Source organism: Gossypium arboreum, chromosome 12 (genome assembly GCF_025698485.1).
Source record: "Gossypium arboreum isolate Shixiya-1 chromosome 12, ASM2569848v2, whole genome shotgun sequence".
In the NCBI taxonomy this organism is placed as follows: Eukaryota; Viridiplantae; Streptophyta; class Magnoliopsida; order Malvales; family Malvaceae; genus Gossypium; species Gossypium arboreum.
The window spans coordinates 8,345,675-8,365,280 of record NC_069081.1 but is presented as its reverse complement, the minus strand read 5'-3'; the positions used below and the strand labels follow the sequence as shown (position 1 = coordinate 8,365,280).

General features: G+C 34.4%; 1 protein-coding gene and 1 non-coding gene across 8 annotated transcripts; both read left to right on the top strand.

Moving 5' to 3' along the window:
* The first annotated feature begins 8,161 nt into the window (after positions 1-8,161).
* LOC128285765 (small nucleolar RNA R71) lies at positions 8,162-8,267 on the top strand. Its single transcript, XR_008276315.1, has one exon. It is a non-coding gene; the product is annotated as a small nucleolar RNA R71 (small nucleolar RNA).
* A 3,603-nt stretch (positions 8,268-11,870) lies between these two features.
* On the top strand, positions 11,871-19,535 carry LOC108479572 (uncharacterized). 7 transcript variants are annotated; one of them, XM_053022716.1, is made up of 14 exons: positions 11,900-12,233; positions 12,462-13,064; positions 13,221-13,298; positions 13,681-13,924; positions 14,554-14,883; positions 15,447-15,683; positions 15,984-16,118; positions 16,438-16,620; positions 16,955-17,364; positions 17,448-17,651; positions 17,762-17,854; positions 17,950-18,057; positions 18,176-18,532; positions 19,305-19,535. In XM_053022716.1, exons 2-14 carry the CDS (start codon positions 12,558-12,560, stop codon positions 19,332-19,334), a joined length of 2,916 nt encoding a protein of 971 aa, XP_052878676.1. In that variant the 5' UTR covers positions 11,900-12,233; positions 12,462-12,557; the 3' UTR covers positions 19,335-19,535. The 7 variants fall into 7 exon arrangements, with proteins under 7 accessions (XP_052878677.1, XP_052878676.1, XP_017637746.1 ...); XM_017782257.2 differs by having other exon boundaries at positions 11,901-12,233; positions 12,448-13,064; positions 16,979-17,364; XM_017782256.2 differs by having other exon boundaries at positions 11,901-12,233; positions 12,448-13,064.
* Positions 19,536-19,606: the final 71 nt, after the last annotated feature.

Genomic DNA, 19,606 nt, shown 5'->3' with positions numbered 1-19,606 from the left:
GCCAATTAGTACAGTTTATTAGTTAAAGTCTCCCCTGTTTTAGGGTTTGACTGCTCTGACCTCTGTGTATTACGAATCAGATATCTCCCTGTACAGAGATTCAATGACCATGCTGTTTGTTTCTAATAAAACTAGACTCAATAAGGAATCTGTACATATAAATCATGACTTCTAATTATCTTTGAACAATTTATGGTGAATTTCCAAAGTCAGAACAGGGGATCCAGAAATTGCTCTGGCCCTGTTTCACAAAAATTTAAACATCTCATAAAATATAACTCATATAGCTGTTTTGTTCCATCCATATGAAAATAGACTCATAATTATTCAATTCCATATTTTATTCACCATCTAATTGTATCTCTACTATTTTTAATGATTTTCAAACTCACATCACTACTGCTGGCCTGAATCTATTTTATGGTAAATTTTACCTATTTCATGTTTTCCATGGATTAGCTAGTAATTTAGCATACATAACACCAAATATGATCATGATTAGCCATTCCAATGGCTAATCATTACCAAGCATTTCCATACCACTCAATAACAATATCATAAGACCATATATACAAAATGATTATAATGCTATACATGCCATACTCAAAATATGCAAGCCATTATGCCAAGATGGTATCTGAGATATAGTGTGAGCATGCCTCCGACCGTTCCCGATTTCGAGCTGGCATGTCAACACTACAAGGAATGAAAAGGAGGAGTAAGCATAAATGCTTAGTAAGTTCACATGCAAATAGCAAGTAACATAACCATATAAGCAAACATAAAACATCATTTGCATAATCATCACCAAGACATTCATATCACATTTTCATTTATCATCTTACCATATTGTTGTTATATCAAGTTTTCAACCCGAGGGTTAAGTACATACTTGTTCAAAGTATTCATTTCACAACACTTACCAATCGTCCCTTTCATCTTGAGTATTCCTCCATTTGAGTAGAACTTTACCCATTGAACACATCGAATATAATTGGATACATGGAAAGTTTGCACATAAGTGCCACATATGTAGCCAAGCTACTATGTAACCCGCCCATAAGCGAACTCGGACTCAACTCAACGAGCTCGGGTGTTCACATCCATGAGTGAACTCGGACTCAACTCAACGAGTTCGGATGCCTAGTTACATCTCACGAACTTGGACTCAACTCAACGAGTTCGGACATTCGCATTCATAAGTGAACTCGGACTCAACTCAACGAGTTCGGATGCCCAAACATCCTAGTGACATGTCACTTGTATCCTAATCTATTCCTAAGGTTCAAACGGGCGTTTTCCTCGATCACACATCTTTGCCATCTTCCACGGAATATCGAAATTGATACTTCGGTGATAGTTCATACTCATCAAGTAATTCACATAATTACATATTATTCAACAATAACCACAAAGCATAATATTTCATGATAATAATCAGCATCATATCATATAAACAACATTAAATTGCTTAAAATGACAATTATGTTCTTGCATTTACACATGAACTTACCTCGTATGCGAAAATTGCTACTTTTACCATTTCGTCCACAACTTGGTATTTTCCTATTTTAGCCGAATTTTAGTTTTCCTTGCTCTATCATTTAAAATATAGTCTAATTAGGACTCACATTATTCAAATTGACCCAAAATCATATTTTGGAAAAATTACAATTTTGCCCTAAACTTTTGCATATTTACACTTTTGCCCCAAAGCTCGTAAATTAAACTTCAACCTATTTTCTTATGTTTTATGACATGCTGATCATTTTTCCTTCTATGGCAACATCAAATTCTCACTCTAACATGTACTTATGATTAGGTATTTTTACTGGATTAAGCCATTTTGCTCGTTTTCACTTAAAACCGAGTAGCACAAGTTGTCTAACATAATTTAAAACCTCATATTCTATAATAAAACACCAAAATACACAAATTTCACCTATGGGTATTTTTCCAAATATAAACCCTAGGTTAAATTATTGCTAGCATAAGCTAAATCGAGCTCTGGGACTCCAAAACATAAAAATCATTAAAAACGAGGCTAGAACGGACTTACAATCGAGCTTGGAAGCTTGAAAACCCTAGACATGGTTTCTCCTTGCTATATTCGGCCATGGGGTTGAAGATGAGCAAAATTGGCTTTAATTTTGTATTTTAATTCATTTTACCCTAAATGACCAAAATGCCCTTACTACTAAACTTTCCAAAATTCCATCCATGTCCAATTTTTGTCCATAGACTTAGAAATTGGTAAAATTGCTATTTAAGACCTCCTAATTAATATTTCAAAACAATTTCATACTAGAAACTTCTAGAATGCAAGTTTTGCAAATTATTCAATTTAGTCCCTAATTTCAATTTAAGCACTTTATGCATAAAATTTCTTCACGAAATTTTCACACAATCATGCAATCATATCATAGACCTTAAAATAATCATAAAATAATTATTTCTATCTCGGATTTTGTGGTCACAAAACCACTATTCGACTAGGCCCAAAATCGAGGATATTACAAAAATATACAAATGTATGGATAAAAATACATACATTTGTAATACATGTATTAGATATTAAATAAATATTTATTATTTTATAAAAGATATTTATTAATTAAATAATTATATTATAAGATTTTATATGATAAATATATTAAATAATGACAAATGTATGGTTATAAATGAATACAATGTACTAATAATATACACATGAATAAATAAATAATACTTATTATTTATGTATAAATACATATGTGTATATATATATATAAAAAAGAAATAAAGAAAGAAAAAAGGATAGAAATGAAGAAACAAAGCAAACGAAACAGAGAGTAGGGGAAGAAAAGAAAGGAAAAGAGAAAAGAAAGAAGAAAAGGGAAAATTAAAGGTGTGAAGCTTGAAAGTTTAATAGGTAAGTCAATTTAGCCCTTTTTACTTAATTTTGATGTTTTAGAAGCTTTGGATAAGATTTTGATGAAATTAAGTTGATATTTTGAAAGTTATTAGATTTCTAGATAATGTTCATGTTGAGTAAAATGATGAAATAAGGGTTAAATTGATAGAAATTCAAGTTAGAAATGAAATAAGGATTGAATTGTAAAGTAAATCATAAGTTTTATGTTGAAGGGCTAATTTGAGGAAATTTCGAAACTAGTTAAATAAGCTGAAAATTTAGTAGTTAAATTTGAGTTGGGATGGAACTTGAATAGAAATAGAGTATGAATTAAGTTAGTAAAGTGAATGAATTAGTTAGGACCTAATTGAAAAAGGCGTAGAAGTTGCTAAAAGGATTAAATAGCTCAATTGTCAAATGAGGAAGGACCTAAAGTGCAAATAAGCCCAAAGGAGATATTCAGAGTGGCAATAGCTGAGAAAAATCAGGAAAAGGGTGAAATAAGGGCAAAATTGGAAAATTGCCAAAATTAGCTAAATAAAAATGGGACTAAATTGGAATATTTAGAATTCTCTTCATTTTTCTTTATTTTCAATAGCTGAAAAACAGCCATGGAAGAGGGTTCAAGCTGGTTTTCATTCTCTAGCTACATGTAAGTTTAATTCTTGCTTTCTCCTTGAAATTTCTATGTTTTTGGACTTTTACAATTGGGTCCAACTTACTTTTTCATTAGTTTTTGATTTCATGGCTAATTTTTAAAGTTATTATGGATGAGTGCTGGAAGCATATGATAAATAAACATAGAATTGAAGCTTTAATTTTGATATATGATAATTTTATCAAGTAAAATTAATGGAAATTGATTTTACGACCTAATTGTGAAAATGTTTGGAATTAAAGTCTAGTGCTGAAATTATGACTTCTAAAAGTTGTAAAGTAGCTTAAAGTGATAGAATAAAGTGTTAATTGAGAAAAATCAGCTAGGGACGAAATTGTTATTTATTAAAGCTTAAGGGGAAAATGGTAATAAACAGCTTGCACTAAAACAATATTGGATAGTAGCAGTAGACTAACTTTGAAAAATCACCATAAATTATAGGAAACTAATTAGGAGATGAAAAAAATATAAAATTAAATTTTATTGAGTCTAGTTTCTTATAGAAGAAACGATGTAAGCAATGGATTTGTAAATCATGAGATATAATGAATTTTGTGAGACAAGGTCAGAATGAATTCGGGTTCCCCTATTCTAACTTTGGAAAATCATAAAAAATTGGATAAAAATAATTAGGGACTTAAATTTATATTCCTAGAATCCTGAATGAATCTATTTTCAATATAAATAAACAAAAATATCATTCAAATTCTATACGAGGAGATAATTAATTTTTAGTGAAAAAGGGTCAGAGCTATCAGACAGCAGAATAGGGGTAACTTTAAAGAATAAACTGTACTTATTGGCTAAACCAAAAATTCTGAAAATTTTATGTTAAGAATATATATGAGTCTAATTTTAGGAAAAATTATCAGATCTTAATTTGGAGTTCTATAGCTCCATATATAAATAATTTATTGACTATGACATAGATGGACAGACTTGAATATTCATAAAAGTAAATAATAAAAATTATAGATGATGTTACTTACAAGTGTGTTATATACATTAAGAATATGGAATGGAGAGGAGGATGAGGAAAATATATATGAATATCTAGCTAGCATCGCTAATTTTAGTGTTTTAGGCTTAAGGACTAAATTGAATAAAAGTAAAACTTTAGGGGACAATTTTGTAAAAATGTCAAAAATGACCAAATTGAAGCAAATGAATTGTTTTATTATCTAAATTAATAAATTGAATGAAATTTTCAATTTAAGATCGAGTGAAAATCGGGAAAATGGTAAATTACCAAAATGCCCCTAAATCTTGATATTTCTGCAATTTCGCTAGGTAAGTTCGTGTAACTTGAATTATATTCTTAAATGCTTGAAATGTATGTTTTTTATATGAATATGATTTGAATGATCATTATATGAAAATTGATAAAACATTGATATATTTGATAAAAAAAGGAAGAAATCCCGGTTGAATGAAAGGAAAATGGATCTCTGAAAATGAATTGACGATAAAAAGGATCTAGCCCGGATGGGTGATCCTATCCTGATATAGCCCTCCCGAAGAATATGTGGAAAATGGATTTAGCCCAGACGGGTAATCCGAATTAGGGTCTGAATTTAGCCTGGACTGGTAATTCAAATCCAAGCTCATTAGAGTAATTGTCGTTGCAGGGGATTTAGCCTGGACTGGTAATCCCACTGTAAGGATGAGGTTCGTGGGAGTGTGCTCTCTGAAATGAAATGTGTAAGACCATGGTTGAAAGATACCATGGCAACCTGATATGAAATGTGTAAGACCATGGTTGAAAGATACCATGGTAACCTGATATGAAATGTGTAAGACCATGGTTGAAAGATACCATGAAACATGATATGAAATGTGTAAGACCATGGTTGAAAGAAACCATGGCAACGTGACATGAAATGAATAAGACCATGGTTGAAAGATATATTGCAACATGACGGGAAAATGAATAAGACCATGGTTGAAATATACCGTGGCAACATGACAGAAAATGAGTAAAACCATAGGTGAAAGATACTATGGCATCATGTCGAAGATAAATAAGATCGTGGAAGAGAGACGCCAAGATATCTGTTGAACAACTAATATTTAGGTAATATGTACCAGATGACAAATGGTTATATGAATTGGTTATACAAAATGGTTGTGTGAAATGTTTACAGGAATTGGTCATATGGAAATATATGTACAAAATAGTTGTATGAAATAATTAAGAAGATAGATAAATGAAATAAGTATAGGTACATGGAATTTAATTTATGTTAAGTTTAATACGAACTATTACCGAAATAAATATACATAAGATATAAGGAAATGATGGTGCATGAAATATTGATATAACGAAATGAATGATATATGCTTATGAAGAAACAAGAAGAGAATAGTATATTTTGTGACATGTACATATATAATTATCTTTGATATGTTGATACAAGGAAATTATGTAAGTTGAGACTATTATTAAACTCAAGTGTGATATGTTGAGAAAATAGGTATATCAATGTTGAATTTATATGAAATATGTGCAAGTATACTAACAATGTTATTGTTTGACACTTAGACAAGTGTCAAGCTATTGATTGAATGGTAACATGTTTAATTATAATGAGCATTGAATTGGTAAGTACTTAGATGAAAATTATAATTTAAGATTTTGCGAAAATTTTTCTATGATCCCGATTTTATTCCGGTTGGTTTCTAATGTATGTTTTGGGCTTCGAGGGCCCAATAGAGAGACGTTATGATTATTTTCAAAATATGAATAATAAATGACTCAGAATTATCTAAAAATTTTCAGTAAACTCCAGTAATGCCTCGTACCCTATTCCGGCAATGGATACGGGTAGGGGGGTTCGAGCATCTAATGAAACTTTATCTCCAACCTTAAGTTGATTTGGTGAGGTTTCGAGCATGTCATGGTGTGGTTTCGGTTTATCGTGTTTTCTAGGTTTAAATGTCAGCCATTCATCTAAGTTCTCGATTTGTAGCCTTCGTTCTTCATAGATAGATCATTTGTTGTGGATTGAACATGGCTCATGTATGTCATTCGAACTTTTTTCTCGTAAAATAGGTTGCACTGTATGATCAGTCTGAGTAGAACAATTTGTACAATCACCTTTAATTTTTAATGTGTTGTTCGGGTTACGAGCTTGAAGGGTGATTGTTTCGTCTCCTACACGAAGTGTGAGTTCACCTGTGCCAACATCAATAATTGTTCTAGCAGTTGCTAAAAAGGGCCTTCCCAAAATTAAAGAAACATTACTATCCTCTTCTATGTCTAAAACAACAAAATCAACTGGGACTATATATTTGTTAATTTTAACAAGTACGTCTTCAATAATACCCCTAAGAAATCTGACAGTTTTATTTGCTAATTGAATGTTCATCCTAGTTTGTTTGGGTTTCCCTAGACCTAGTTGCTTAAACAATTTGTAAGGCATAACATTGATACTAGCCCCTAAATCAGCCAACGCATTATTAACATCTAAGCTACCAATTAAACAAGGAATTGTAAAACTCCCTGGATCTGTTAGTTTGTTGGGTAGCTTATTCTGAAGAATGGCTGAGCAAACCGCGTTCAGCTCCACATGCGACATTTCATCTAACTTTCGTTTATTTCCTAAAAGCTCCTTTAAAAATTTGACTGCGTTCGGCATCTGCGAAAGTGCTTCAATAAATGGTAAGTTAATATGTAATTTCTTTAAAAGTTTAAGGAATTTATCAAATTGTTCGTCTGAGCGGTCTTTCCTTGTCGCATTGGGGTATGGCACACGAGATTTATATTCTGGATTTACCAATTTTGTTCGTTTTGGCCTACCTCATTCTTACTTTCGCTTACCACCAGTTCTAGCCTTGGTTTTGCCACGAACCCTTCCTCATCTTGAATGGCAATGGCGTTGGGTTGCTCCCTTGGGTTAGATTTAGTGTTGCTTGGCAGGCTATCTTGTGGTCGTTCGGAAATTAACTTAGCGAGTTGTCCAATCTGAGTTTCGAGCCCTTGGATTGATGCTTGTTAATTTTTGAGTGCCGTTTCGGTATTCTGAAAATGAGTCTCTAACACCGAGATGAATTTGGTTAGCATCTCCTCAAGGTTCGGCTTTTTCTCTTACTAGTATGGTGGTTGCTGAAAGCTTAGAGAGGGTGGTGGTTTCTGATTTCCTTGGCCTTCCCATGAAAAATTTGGGTGGTTCCTCCAACCTGCATTGTAAGTTTTGCTATAAGGATTGTTTTGAGATCGAGGATTATTACCCATGTAATTTAACTGCTCGTTCTCCATGTTGTAGCCATAAGGTGGGTATTTTGAACTGTTCGATCCACCTCCACTTGCTTCGCACTGCATTACTAGGTTAACCTATGAAAAACTAAGAAAACCATCAATTTTCTTATTCAAGAGTTCTACCTGATTAGAGAGCATGGTTACCTAATTGACGTTATAAACACCAGCTATTTTCGTTGGCTTTGTCCTCATAACTTGTCACTGATAGTTATTCAGTGACATCTCCTCTATAAATTCATAGGCATCTTCAGGTGTTTTATTATAGATGGTTCTGCCAGCAGCTGCGTCAACCATTTGTCGAGTTGAAAGATTCAGGCCATTATGAAAGGTTTGAACCTGTAGCCAGAGTGGTAACCCATGGTGAGGGCATCTTCTCAACAGGTCTTTGTATCTCTCCCATGCATCGTAGAGTAGTTCTAAATCCAACTGCACAAAAGAAGAGATATCATTATGTAATTTAGCCGTTTTAGCCGGCGGAAAATATTTTAATAGAAACTTTTCGGTCATTTGTTCCCAAGTAGTAATTGACCCTCGTGGTAACTAGTTCAACCACTGTTTAGCTTTGTTTCTCAAAGAAAAAGAGAATAACCGAAGGCGAATGGCGTCATCAGAAACATCATTAATTTTAAATGTATCGCATAATTCCAAAAAGTTTGCTAAGTGAGCATTGGGATCTTTGTCATGCAAACCATCAAACTGAACAAATTGTTGCATCATTTGAATTGTGTTAGGTTTCAATTCAAAAGTATTTGCAGCTACAGCAGGTCTAACTATGCTTGATTCAGTTCCTGTTAAAGAAGGTTTAGCATAATCATATATAGTGCACGGAGTAGGATTTTGATTAACAGCAATCGCAGGAGGTAGTGGATTTTCTTGGTTTTCAGCCATCTCTTTGGTAGTGGTTGAAGTATCTTCCTCTTGCTCTTCTGTGTAACATAAGCTTCGCCTTATTTCTCTTCGGTTTCTGCAAACTGTGCGATCGATCTCAGTATCAAACAGTAATAGTCAACTAGAAAAACCTGTCAGAAGAAAATAATTGAAGAGTTAGAAAAGAAAATAAAAATTTAAATTGCAATAAAAGTAAAATGGCTAAAGTAATAAAAATCGAGTGTTCTTAATATCTTATTTCCCCTGCAACGGTGCCAAAAACTTGATACGTGATATTCGTGACAGGTTTTAAATATTTATATTGAATCGTTCTTGAAACTAACTATTATCACGATGAAGGCAAGTGCACCTATCGAACAGTAGTATAGCTTTAGCAAGACCTGATTATCGAACCCAAAGGAACTAAAAGTACTAGTAAGGACTGTCTTTTTATTATCTAGGCTAAGAATAATGGGGTTTGTTTTAACTAACTAATTAACTAAACTAAGAATTCACAGAAAATAGAATTGGGGAATTACTTTTGGAAAAACGATTCAATTAAGACAATACCTAAGGAAAAATCCACTTAGACTTCACTTGTTATTTGACTATGAATCGGACGATTTTTTCATTTGACTTGATCCGTAAAAATCTCTAAGTTATATTATTATCTCTCGAGAGACTAACATTAAATAATTGAAATCTCTTTCTAATTAACTCCTAGGGTTGCATTAACTCGATCTATGGATCCCCTTATTAGGTTTCACCCTAATCCAGCAAAATCTTGTCACCCTATCTCTAGGCGCGCAATCAACTCCGCTTAATTATGACAAATGTACTATTAGACAGGGTCTATTCCTCCTCTGAATAAGAGCTTAACTTGAATCAATATCCTGGAATATCAAAACAAGAATTAAGAACACATAATTAATAACAAGTTAAATATTTATCATACAATTCAAATAATAATAACAAGATCCGTCTTAGGTTTCATTCCCCTTAGGTAATTAGGGGTTTTTGTTCATACTAATGAAAGAAAACATCTCAAAAGAATAAAAATAACAAAACATAAGAAAACCCAAAACTCCTGAGGGAATTTGAAGGGAGATCTTCAGTATTGATGGTGAATCCGGCTTCTAAGATAGATCAATCGGCTTTCCTCGAGCAATTCCTTGCTTCCTCTTGTGCGTCCCCCCTTGTCTTTCTCCTTTAGGGTGTATTTATAGGCATTGGAATGCCTAAGAGCCCTCAAAAGTGGCCTTTTCCGAATAGGACTTTGCTTGGGCTTGACAGGGACATGCCCGTGTGCGATTACTTCAGGCTGTGGTCAAGCCTGTTAAATAGGCACGGGCATGTGGTCTACCCGTGTGAGTCGTGCTTCGATTCTGCCAAATTGACACGGCCGTATGCTCTGTCCATGTGAGGAAGTCCAGGCCGCGTTAATTTCGTACGTTGGCCCATTTTCTTCATTTTTGGCCCGTTTCTCGTTCCTTTCACTCTCCTATGCTCACCTAAGTATAAAACATAAAATTAAGGCATTAGGAGCATCGAATTCACCAAATCTAAGGAAAAATCATCCATAAAATGTGCTAAGCATAGGATAGAAATATGTATAAACTACGGTTTATCAGTGACAAGGATCCTCCGAAGTCGTGACATCAACTCGATATTTTGAAATTTTTACAGTTTGGTCCTTATTTGACCCCGAGTCACTTTAAAAACTTTCGTAAGCTCGTAAAGGACCCAAAAAATAAAGGTATAACATATTGTGAATGAGTATTATGATTAATAGCATGTTTATAAGGTTAAATTGAATCGTAACCATGAATGTGACATCTCGTAGCTCAAACTCAGCGCCCGAGTCGGGTATGGGGTGTTACATGTACTTGGCAACTCATTCTGTTGTATGCATATATGTTAGTTTCATGTTACTATAGCCTTGATATTGGATGTTATGTTATTGATGTTTTTGTGGTATGCGTATGCTTAGTTTTTAATTTATCGTTGGTCATTATTTGCTTTGATGTATGAATGTGTTTTACTGTGAGTTGCCATGATGTTTGGTTAGGAAAATTTGATGCTATGACGTGTTTTGAGCATGATTTTTGCATGGTTTTATAAGAACTTTTGAGTATGTTATATATTTACTTGAGAAATAAGTGTTTTGGAATGATTCTGCAATGTTTTAAACTTGAATTTTTCGTCCTTTACTTCAAAGTTTCAATATATTCCTTTTTGGTATCGAAATATTGAACTCAATTTTAGCTATATAGGTTCCAAATATTGGTACATGGCTTGGATATAGTTGAACATCCAAGTCAATGGCTCAAAATCTTTAGTACCTCCCAAATGTATTGAAATCTCTACTCTAGATTTAGGCCAAGGCACCGTTTTGGTCCCTTTCGACTCTGATTAAAGCCATCTAATCGTCTTAAACTTGATTTATTGAATTTTTGTAATTATTTTAATGAATGATATTTTGAGAGTTTTAAGTTTTGAGTGTTGTTCTTTTGTTGTGGTAACATTTTCTATCCGTACCAATCATCAATGTGGGTAGGAGAAGTTACACTGGCGGTTCAATCGTCGATTTGGTTTATGAAAACCTTAAAAAAAATACCATATAACACCATTATACATTTAAATACGCATACACAAATAAACTATATACAATATGGAAATAAATAATTTATTTATTAAAATATTACAAATAAATTAAAAAGTAAAGTCTCATATGCATATTTGACAATCAAAATTTTAAGTTCATAATTGCACAAAATCAAAATTTACAAATCAAATTATTGGATCAAATTTGAAATTTCCCCTAATGTCACTATTTTTTTCCCACTTCACCCTTTCTCCAATTCGTGGGTAGACTTGATTATGGGTCGAGCCAGGTTGGGTACAAGTTAGGCCAATGCAGAATTTTAGACCCGAGCTCTATCTAAAAAATAGGCCTAAAATTTTATCTAAACTCAATCTATATTAAAAATATTAAAACCGGACCTAACTCAACTCGACTATAATATCTTTTTTAAATTAGTTTTTATATAAAAAATTTAAAATATATAATATACAAGTGACACGAATCAAGCCAAGCTTAAGCTAAAAAATTATACTCAAAGCCTACTCTGTTTAAAAGACGAATCTTACATTTTACCCAAATATATTTTTTACTCTATATTTCTACTCAAATCCCCTTTTTATTCTTTTTTTAGACAGTACTTCAAGCCTAGAATACTCGCTTGAGTCACGATGAATTCCACTTTGGGTATAGAAGTTGTCACTAAAAGAAGTGACGTTAGAAAACTGAAAGAGTCAATGACGACCGTAGGATTTTTGTCTATTGGTATAGAAATAATAGCTCTGAAAGTGTCGCTGAAGGCTTATGCAGATTTATTGGTTTCTTCCACTTTTAGCGGCGCCGTTAATCGATGATCGTCACGGTTATAAGCTGAACTCTACTCTCGCTTACCCTTCAAGTTTGGGGCAGACGATTTCTCCCAAAATATTAGCTCATTCCTCCCACCTCAGTTCGACTTGAATTTCATAAGACAAAGGTAACTACTCTCTCAATTCAATCTAAACCTAAATAATCACTGTGATCGCTCGGTTATTTAGTTTAAGGACAATATTAGCGAGAAACTAGTGCTATCGAAAGATTTGGGTTTCTGTGTGTGTGTTTTTTTTACAGTTTTAATATTTTAGAATAATTTAATTTTTAATCAAATTTTGCTCTAGTTTAATATTTTCCTATTATCTTGTTGATTGTAGTGTTGGTTTTCTAGTTTACAACCATGAGCTGGAATTTGAAGTAATCTGATTTCTGTAACGATCTTTTGCGTAAAAGAGAGTTTCTGAAGCTTTTAATTTGTTGAAAGAGAATGAGGACCAAGCGAAAACGAGCATGCAAGAAATCCCCAGCCAGAAAATCAGCTGCAGTGGCCAGAAATGGAAAAGCAACGAACCAAAGTGAAAAGGCAGTGAACCAAAACAAGGAAGCATTTTTAACTTCTATTAACAAAATTAACAAAGAAGACTCTGTGTCTGCAGACTCTAACGATTTGGAAGTAATTGATAAGTGTGATTCTGACCCTGATGATGCCAAGAGAAATTCATCATCATCGTCCACTTCTAGTGACAGTGATGAGTCATTTAGTGCTGAAGATAGTAGCTCTGGTGACTCTCAATCAATTGATAGGAGATCTAGGAAATCAACTAAAGGACATGGTAATGGAAAGCAGAAAGCAAGTAAATTGCCAAAGAAAGGGAGGAAAGATGATGTTAAGTCATCTAAGTTATTGCGGTCTTCTGGTAAAAGGCAAGACGAATTTAAGATGCCTCAGCAGGATCCTCGCTACAATAAGAAAGAACTGGAAGCTGCATTGGAGGTATGCTGACAATCCTTATCAGTACCAAACTTCAGGCATTTGAGAAGGAAATAAAATGTAGTTACAAATTGCTAATGGAACAATGCCTGTTGTTACTGATCTGCTTTTGAGGTTTTATGCATTTTGTACTTACTGTCATTTTTCTCAACTTATTAGGTGATAAAGAAAATTATGAAGATGGATGAGGCTCAACCATTCAATGTTCCTGTAGATCCTGTTGCTTCAGGGAAACCTGTAAGTATATGATACCTTGAAAGTTGTGAATGTAATGCCAAATTATCTTTAATAACCCCATGCTATGTGTTGAATGATTCTCCTAGGGTCAGCAATTGAATCTAGCCTAAGTTGAAGGCCTGCTTGCTTGTCTTGTCTCTTTATATTTTTTGTTTGATATTCCCTTAGCTAGCATTAAAAATGATATACAAGTTACTGACTCACATTATTCACTCATGTTGCCTTAAGTATAAAATAAAAGATTCACTTGTATGGTTATCATTTTTGTTGGCACAGTGCACCTTTGAATGCATGTCCACTCTGATCAATGATATTGATTAATCTCACTAACTTCCTTTCTCTCCTCCCTCCTCCCTTTTCGGTTTTTGTTTACTGGAAACAGGATTACTATGCTGTAATAGATACTCCAATGGATTTTGGTATGATATGTAGTAATTTAGAAAGTAGCATAAAGTACTTGAACTCAGAAGACGTGTTTAATGATGTACAATACATTTGGGAGAACTGCTGCAAGTGCAACAAGAAAGGAGAGTATATAGTATATCTAATGAAACGAGTGAAGAAAAAGTTCATGAAGTATTGGACAGCTGCTGGCTTGAGCATCAAACAATCAAGACAGATTAATGGTATGGGTCCTTTATTATTAATTGTTTCTTACATTCGGATGGTTTTCTCTAAAATTTATCAAGCCCTTTATGCTAGAGATGCAAAACTATTACACAAGCTTCAGATGCTTCATGAAAAGAGATTTCCTGTTATATCGGCTACTTCATTTTTTTTGATATTTTACCTTTCTTGATCAACTAACTAGTTCAGTCAGTGTCCAAATAAATAGCAATCCCGATATACATATTGAGTTAATTTCAGGGCTTACTGACATCTAGAAAGTTCCAAAAAATGTGTACATATATATAATTAGGGGAGCTCAAGTAGATACCATCTAGAAAGTTCCAAAAAATATATTCATCTATTACAATAAGACATTAAACTTCTCATTAGTGAATTATGAAATGATAGCAGACTAGCAATAAAATGTAATGCAAATTGCAAGGTGCTTATTCAATTGGTAGGTTAATGTTGAGAAATGAAGATTTATTTATATGCACAATGTTGAGACATCTAATTCAAATGCCATGCTGTATGAATAGAGTAATAAATCTGAGATTTGTCTTGGATTCTCAAATCCAATTACAAATGCATTTTGAGGATTTTGTTTTGGCATTTATGGATTCGTATTTCAATTTTATTTATTCAGTGGGAACTTCGTACAAACCATCTACCACAGACTATGCTACAAGGCATAGTGGGCTTGAGCCCTTCTATCAGGTAAGCAGTGCAGTAGGAGGTGCCAGTCAGATGCAGCAGGATCAATTGGGTTTTAGTCAGCCATATGGATACATGCCTCCATTCAGCTATAGCCAACCTCATCAATTACCACAAACTACACCAAGCACTTCATGGCCACAGTTCTCCCATTTGCCCCCAGTGAGTTATCATCAACATTGTCAGTCACAGCATCCACAGCCTAGCACCAACCAGTCCCAATTCTCCCAATTACAAGCTTGCACAGGCTGTAACAATGCAGGTAATATATTCATCATTTCTGTCAATCTTTTCTTGGATAAGTGTTTTAACTTTTTATTGTCTATCTTCCCTCTCGGCCTGCTCAATACTAATCTTTTTTCAATTTCTAACCATGCCCCTTCAAAAAGTGCTAAGTTTGAATTGCTTACCTTTTATTTAAAAAATCATTAAGGCAAAAATTGGAAACTGAACAGTTCTTCATGTAGTCCAATAAATGCTTTCTTTCAATCTTTGTATGTAGCGAAAAAAGATAATAAAATTGTGAAGAAGCGATTATGTTATTGTGTTTTCAGTTCGCAGAAATGGTTAGCATAATATATAATGAAACCATTTATCATGCCTCAAATCTGCTAATGGTTTTCTGTTTTGATGTTATACTTGTAATTGACTTGGTTTATTTTTTTTAAGTATACCAATCTTGCATGTGGAACACACTAACTCATGTTAATATTTTTGAAAGAATCTAAATTGTACTCTTTTTATCTTAATTGATCAGCCGTCAGTATCTGACAACTACCATCTAGCTATTTTCATTTCTCTTTGACACCAATAATGAATTTGTAGGATATTCGCATTTGCAACCACATAAAGAAATTGCCCCAAAACACAAAAAGCATGAACCTTTATCAAAACACAAAAAGAATGCAGCTATGGCTCCTGCTGCTTCAATATGTGGTGGTGCACCCAGTGATTCTCATGCACAACAGCCGCAGTTAAGCAACAAGCAACCGTATTTTCTGCGGCAGCGGCAGAGCATCAGCCCACTACAACCCTCTCAATTGCATGATGCTGCAGATGGTGGTAAGCAAGCACAGCAGTTCAATAATCTTTGTACCGCTTTTTAACTTATAGTCAGTACATGCTCAAATGGTTATTTATTTTGTTCTGTGAGAATCCATTATTACAGCAGGTTCTGAGTTAGGAAGCATGCATTGTTTTTGCATTACCCTGACATTTAGTCCTCTTTGTTCATTTGTTTATATACTTTATTTCCATTTATTTAGTTTTCATTTGTGACAAATACTGTATAGCTTTTTCCATTTCTATTTATCTCCTTTGCCATTTTCACTGTACTATGTTCATATTTTCATCTTCCTGCAGACATAGCCCCAAAACACAAAAAACATGCATCTATGTCGAAACACAGAAAGAACTCGTCTATGAATCCTGTTGCCTCCATTCATGGTGGGCCACCTGGCCATTCCCAGACACAATTGCAAGCTGTTGTAAATGGTGGTAAGTGAATACAGTAATTCAGAACTTCTAATCCTGAATGATCTTGTAATTAGGACACTACATTCTCAGTGATTCTTTATTTTGTTTATTTTAATAATCCATCCTTCTAGGTCAGAGTTCAGAAGCATGCTTCATTTCTTCATTACTTGAAATATTAGATTCTTCATTTATTTGTCTCTTTACACTCAAGTTTTTCCCCCCAAAGGATTTGCGGTACATGTTTCAATGACATGTAAAGTCCATGGTAGAGGAACTTCAACCATTATTTATTCACATTCTTTTACTTCGCTAGTAAAATTGCACTTGCCACCTCAAGCAGATTATACAAGATCCAGTGGTTATGTTCCCTTATATCCTGTGGATTCCATGGCTGTACTTGGCCAATCACATCCCCAACAGTCCCCGTTGAGCCGTAGTGAATCTAGTGAACCTCAGCAACTGCATCCAAAGGCAAGCCATTGCCAGCCTCAGTCATCCCAGCTGCAAGATAATTTAGATATTGGTACCATCTATATGCTATTTCTTTGTCACTCTATGAACCATCTACTTCCCCTGTATTTATATAACATTATATGGTTGGCTTTATCTTCTATCCAGTTTGACAATTTAACCATCTGCACCTGCATAAAAGCAGTAATGAAAATAAATAAATGCTAAACATGATCGTCAATATTAGTCTTTATTGACTTGTTAAGTTGCATTAGCTATTATGATGCTTATGTAATGTCAAATTCTATTTTCCTCTGTGCAAGTGCATTGATGTTTTCAGTCTTGATATAAATTTTTATATTAGCTTTTCATTTTGGATGGTGCGTCTGTTTCCCCCCTCTTTGCAGAATATTCACACATGTCACTTACAGATTCTGCCTTGAGGGGTATTAGATGTGCACTTGAGTATTCTGCCCGCCCCACAACCAACAAATCTAACAAAGCAAATCAGGACCAAGTGGCCTCTGTCAATCTCCAGCCTGATCAGACTCCACAGAGCCCGGAACATCCACAGCGCATAACAAAGAAGAAGAGAGGAAGAGGTCCCACTCGCTGCCGCTTCTTGAATGACTTGGCAGATGGTGAGCGGATTTTTGTTCATTTCAACAAGTTTGGACAGCCTGTTGGTCCTGAGTCATCCAAGCTAAGCAGCTTCCTGGGCACTATAGCACGGAATGGACACAAGGCACCCCTTAATTTTGTTCACTGGAGAGCAATGCCAGATTCTTACAAAGAGGAAATGTGGGAATATGTTCAGGCATGATAAAACGTTTACTTATTCCTTTTGTGTCATATTGCTTTCCTTTTGTAGTGACATTTTGCCTCTTCCATGTGCTATAGACAAAGTTTGCCCTTGATCCAAGTGGCAAGTCCTGGGTCATGCAGTCTATTGCTACAAAATGGAGGAATTGGAAGGCAGATCTAAAGGCAACATATTATGATTCTCTTAAAACAGATGAAGAGCGCTTGAAGGTACTTGACCCAAGGGTTGTTCCTGACCAATGGCCAAGCCTTATCTCATATTGGAGCTCTGATGACACAAAGGTATTTACGAAGCAGTGATTGTAAATTCAAGTTCCTTTATTGTGGTGTAAATTTTGTTGGTACTTAACTTTAAAAATGTGAAAAATGTTATCTGTATTTTCCATTGGTAGAAACATTGTGCTACGAATAGGGCTAACCGTTTAAAACAGAGGAGTGGACATTCTTCAGGGACTAAGAGTTATGCAAGGATACTTGAGGAGGAGGTAATTTCTTGTGTTTCTGAAATAATAGTTACATGCGTGTTGCATAGTTTGTTTTGGAAGGCGTATTGAAAGAAATTTTGCTGTTGTTCAAATAGCGAAACAAAAGGCCTGATGGGAAGGAGCCAACTAGAGCTGAGCTTTATATCTTAACACATACACGCAAGAATGGACAGCCTGTTGATGAGACTGCAGCAGAATTAATTGTATGTAGATTTAACTCGACTGTACTTTTTTTAGATGTGGGGTTATATGTAAATATATGTGCATCTACCCTCTATCTGATAAATTTTGCAAGCTAAACAATTGGGTTTCTCTTTGCAGTCAAAGATCCGTGAACAGGAAGCTAAGAAAGAGACTACCTCACAATGTAGTGATGAGTCAAATGACACTTTGTGTCGAGTTATGGGAGAAGAAAACCATAACCGTGTGCGACCTTATAGAATGCGTTCCACTTGTACTGATCTTTTTGGTCCGATATCTAGCCGTGATGACCTGGTGAGAATGGCTTCTGAGGCCAAAAAGTCGGCAGATGAAAAGGTGCGCAAGATGGTAGTGAAAATGGAGGCTATGGAGGAAAAATATGCACGTATGGAAAACCATATAGCTAGGATGACTTCAAGCATGGAGAAGTTTCTCAAGAAGGTTGGTGGATCTTCAAATACTTTGGGTCTCGAACAGGTAATCTTCTGGTCTACATTTGTTCAGTGGTAGTTGATTTCTGTTTTATGTCTACTGTTATGCTGTTTGCATTTCAGTTTCATGATAATCCCAAATGTCCCTAGCACTCAAAGCTGCTACACGACGTGGATCTGTGTGTTAGTTTTTTGTTTTTTTCTAATTCTTTTGAAGGTTTCTTTTTCTCCTTATTTGTCCTGTACATATTTAATAGGAATGACCTTCTATTGCGTATGTTAACTAATTAGCTTAGAATTGGAAATGCACCGAGTTCTAATGAAAACACTAATTTGTTGGTGCTGTAGTTATAGTCTGCAGAGTATCTATGGTTAATTGATAGAAAATTAAATTTCAAAAAACCTAGGGACCATATCTCAATTCTTGAAAACAAAAATTGTTGTAGAATAGCACACTTTGGAAGTAGCTTTTCATGCATATGTAGTTTGATTTGTAAATTCATTTTAGTATTATTAACACATATAACGTGGAAGTTTCGATATATGACATAGAAAAACTGTTTATTTTTTGAGATTCTACTGTCCTGTTTCTTGCCTTCCATGGATACTATGACCTATTACTAGTCCGTTCAGTTTTGCTTTTGTTAACTTGTCAATGACCCAAGGAAAACTAGTTTTTGTCATCGCATATTGGCCCTTTGAAATCTTTGCACAATGATGGTTTGTCAGTCTGGTTATTTATCAAGGCTTAGATTATGCAAATGCAGTTCTGCCAATATCTTGAATAAAGCTTCTTTCTTTTCTCTTTTTTTTATCAGGCTGCAGAACCAGAAGAGGATGATGCTTAATGGACTTCTTCACCCACCTTTATGTTGAATGTGGCTTTAAGCTGATTCTATTTGTAAGTATTTTTAATTTTGCATGTTGAACCTGTGGAACTTGAATCGTTGAAGGAATGCCCTTCATTATTAATATCATTGGAACTGAAATTATTGTAAAATTGCAACAAATCTGTTTGTCTGAATGATTATGGAAGTTGTTAGGCAAAATGTACGAGCATGCATACATAACATATAATACAAAAAAGGGGGGGGGGGGTGTTAAATGCATTACATAAATG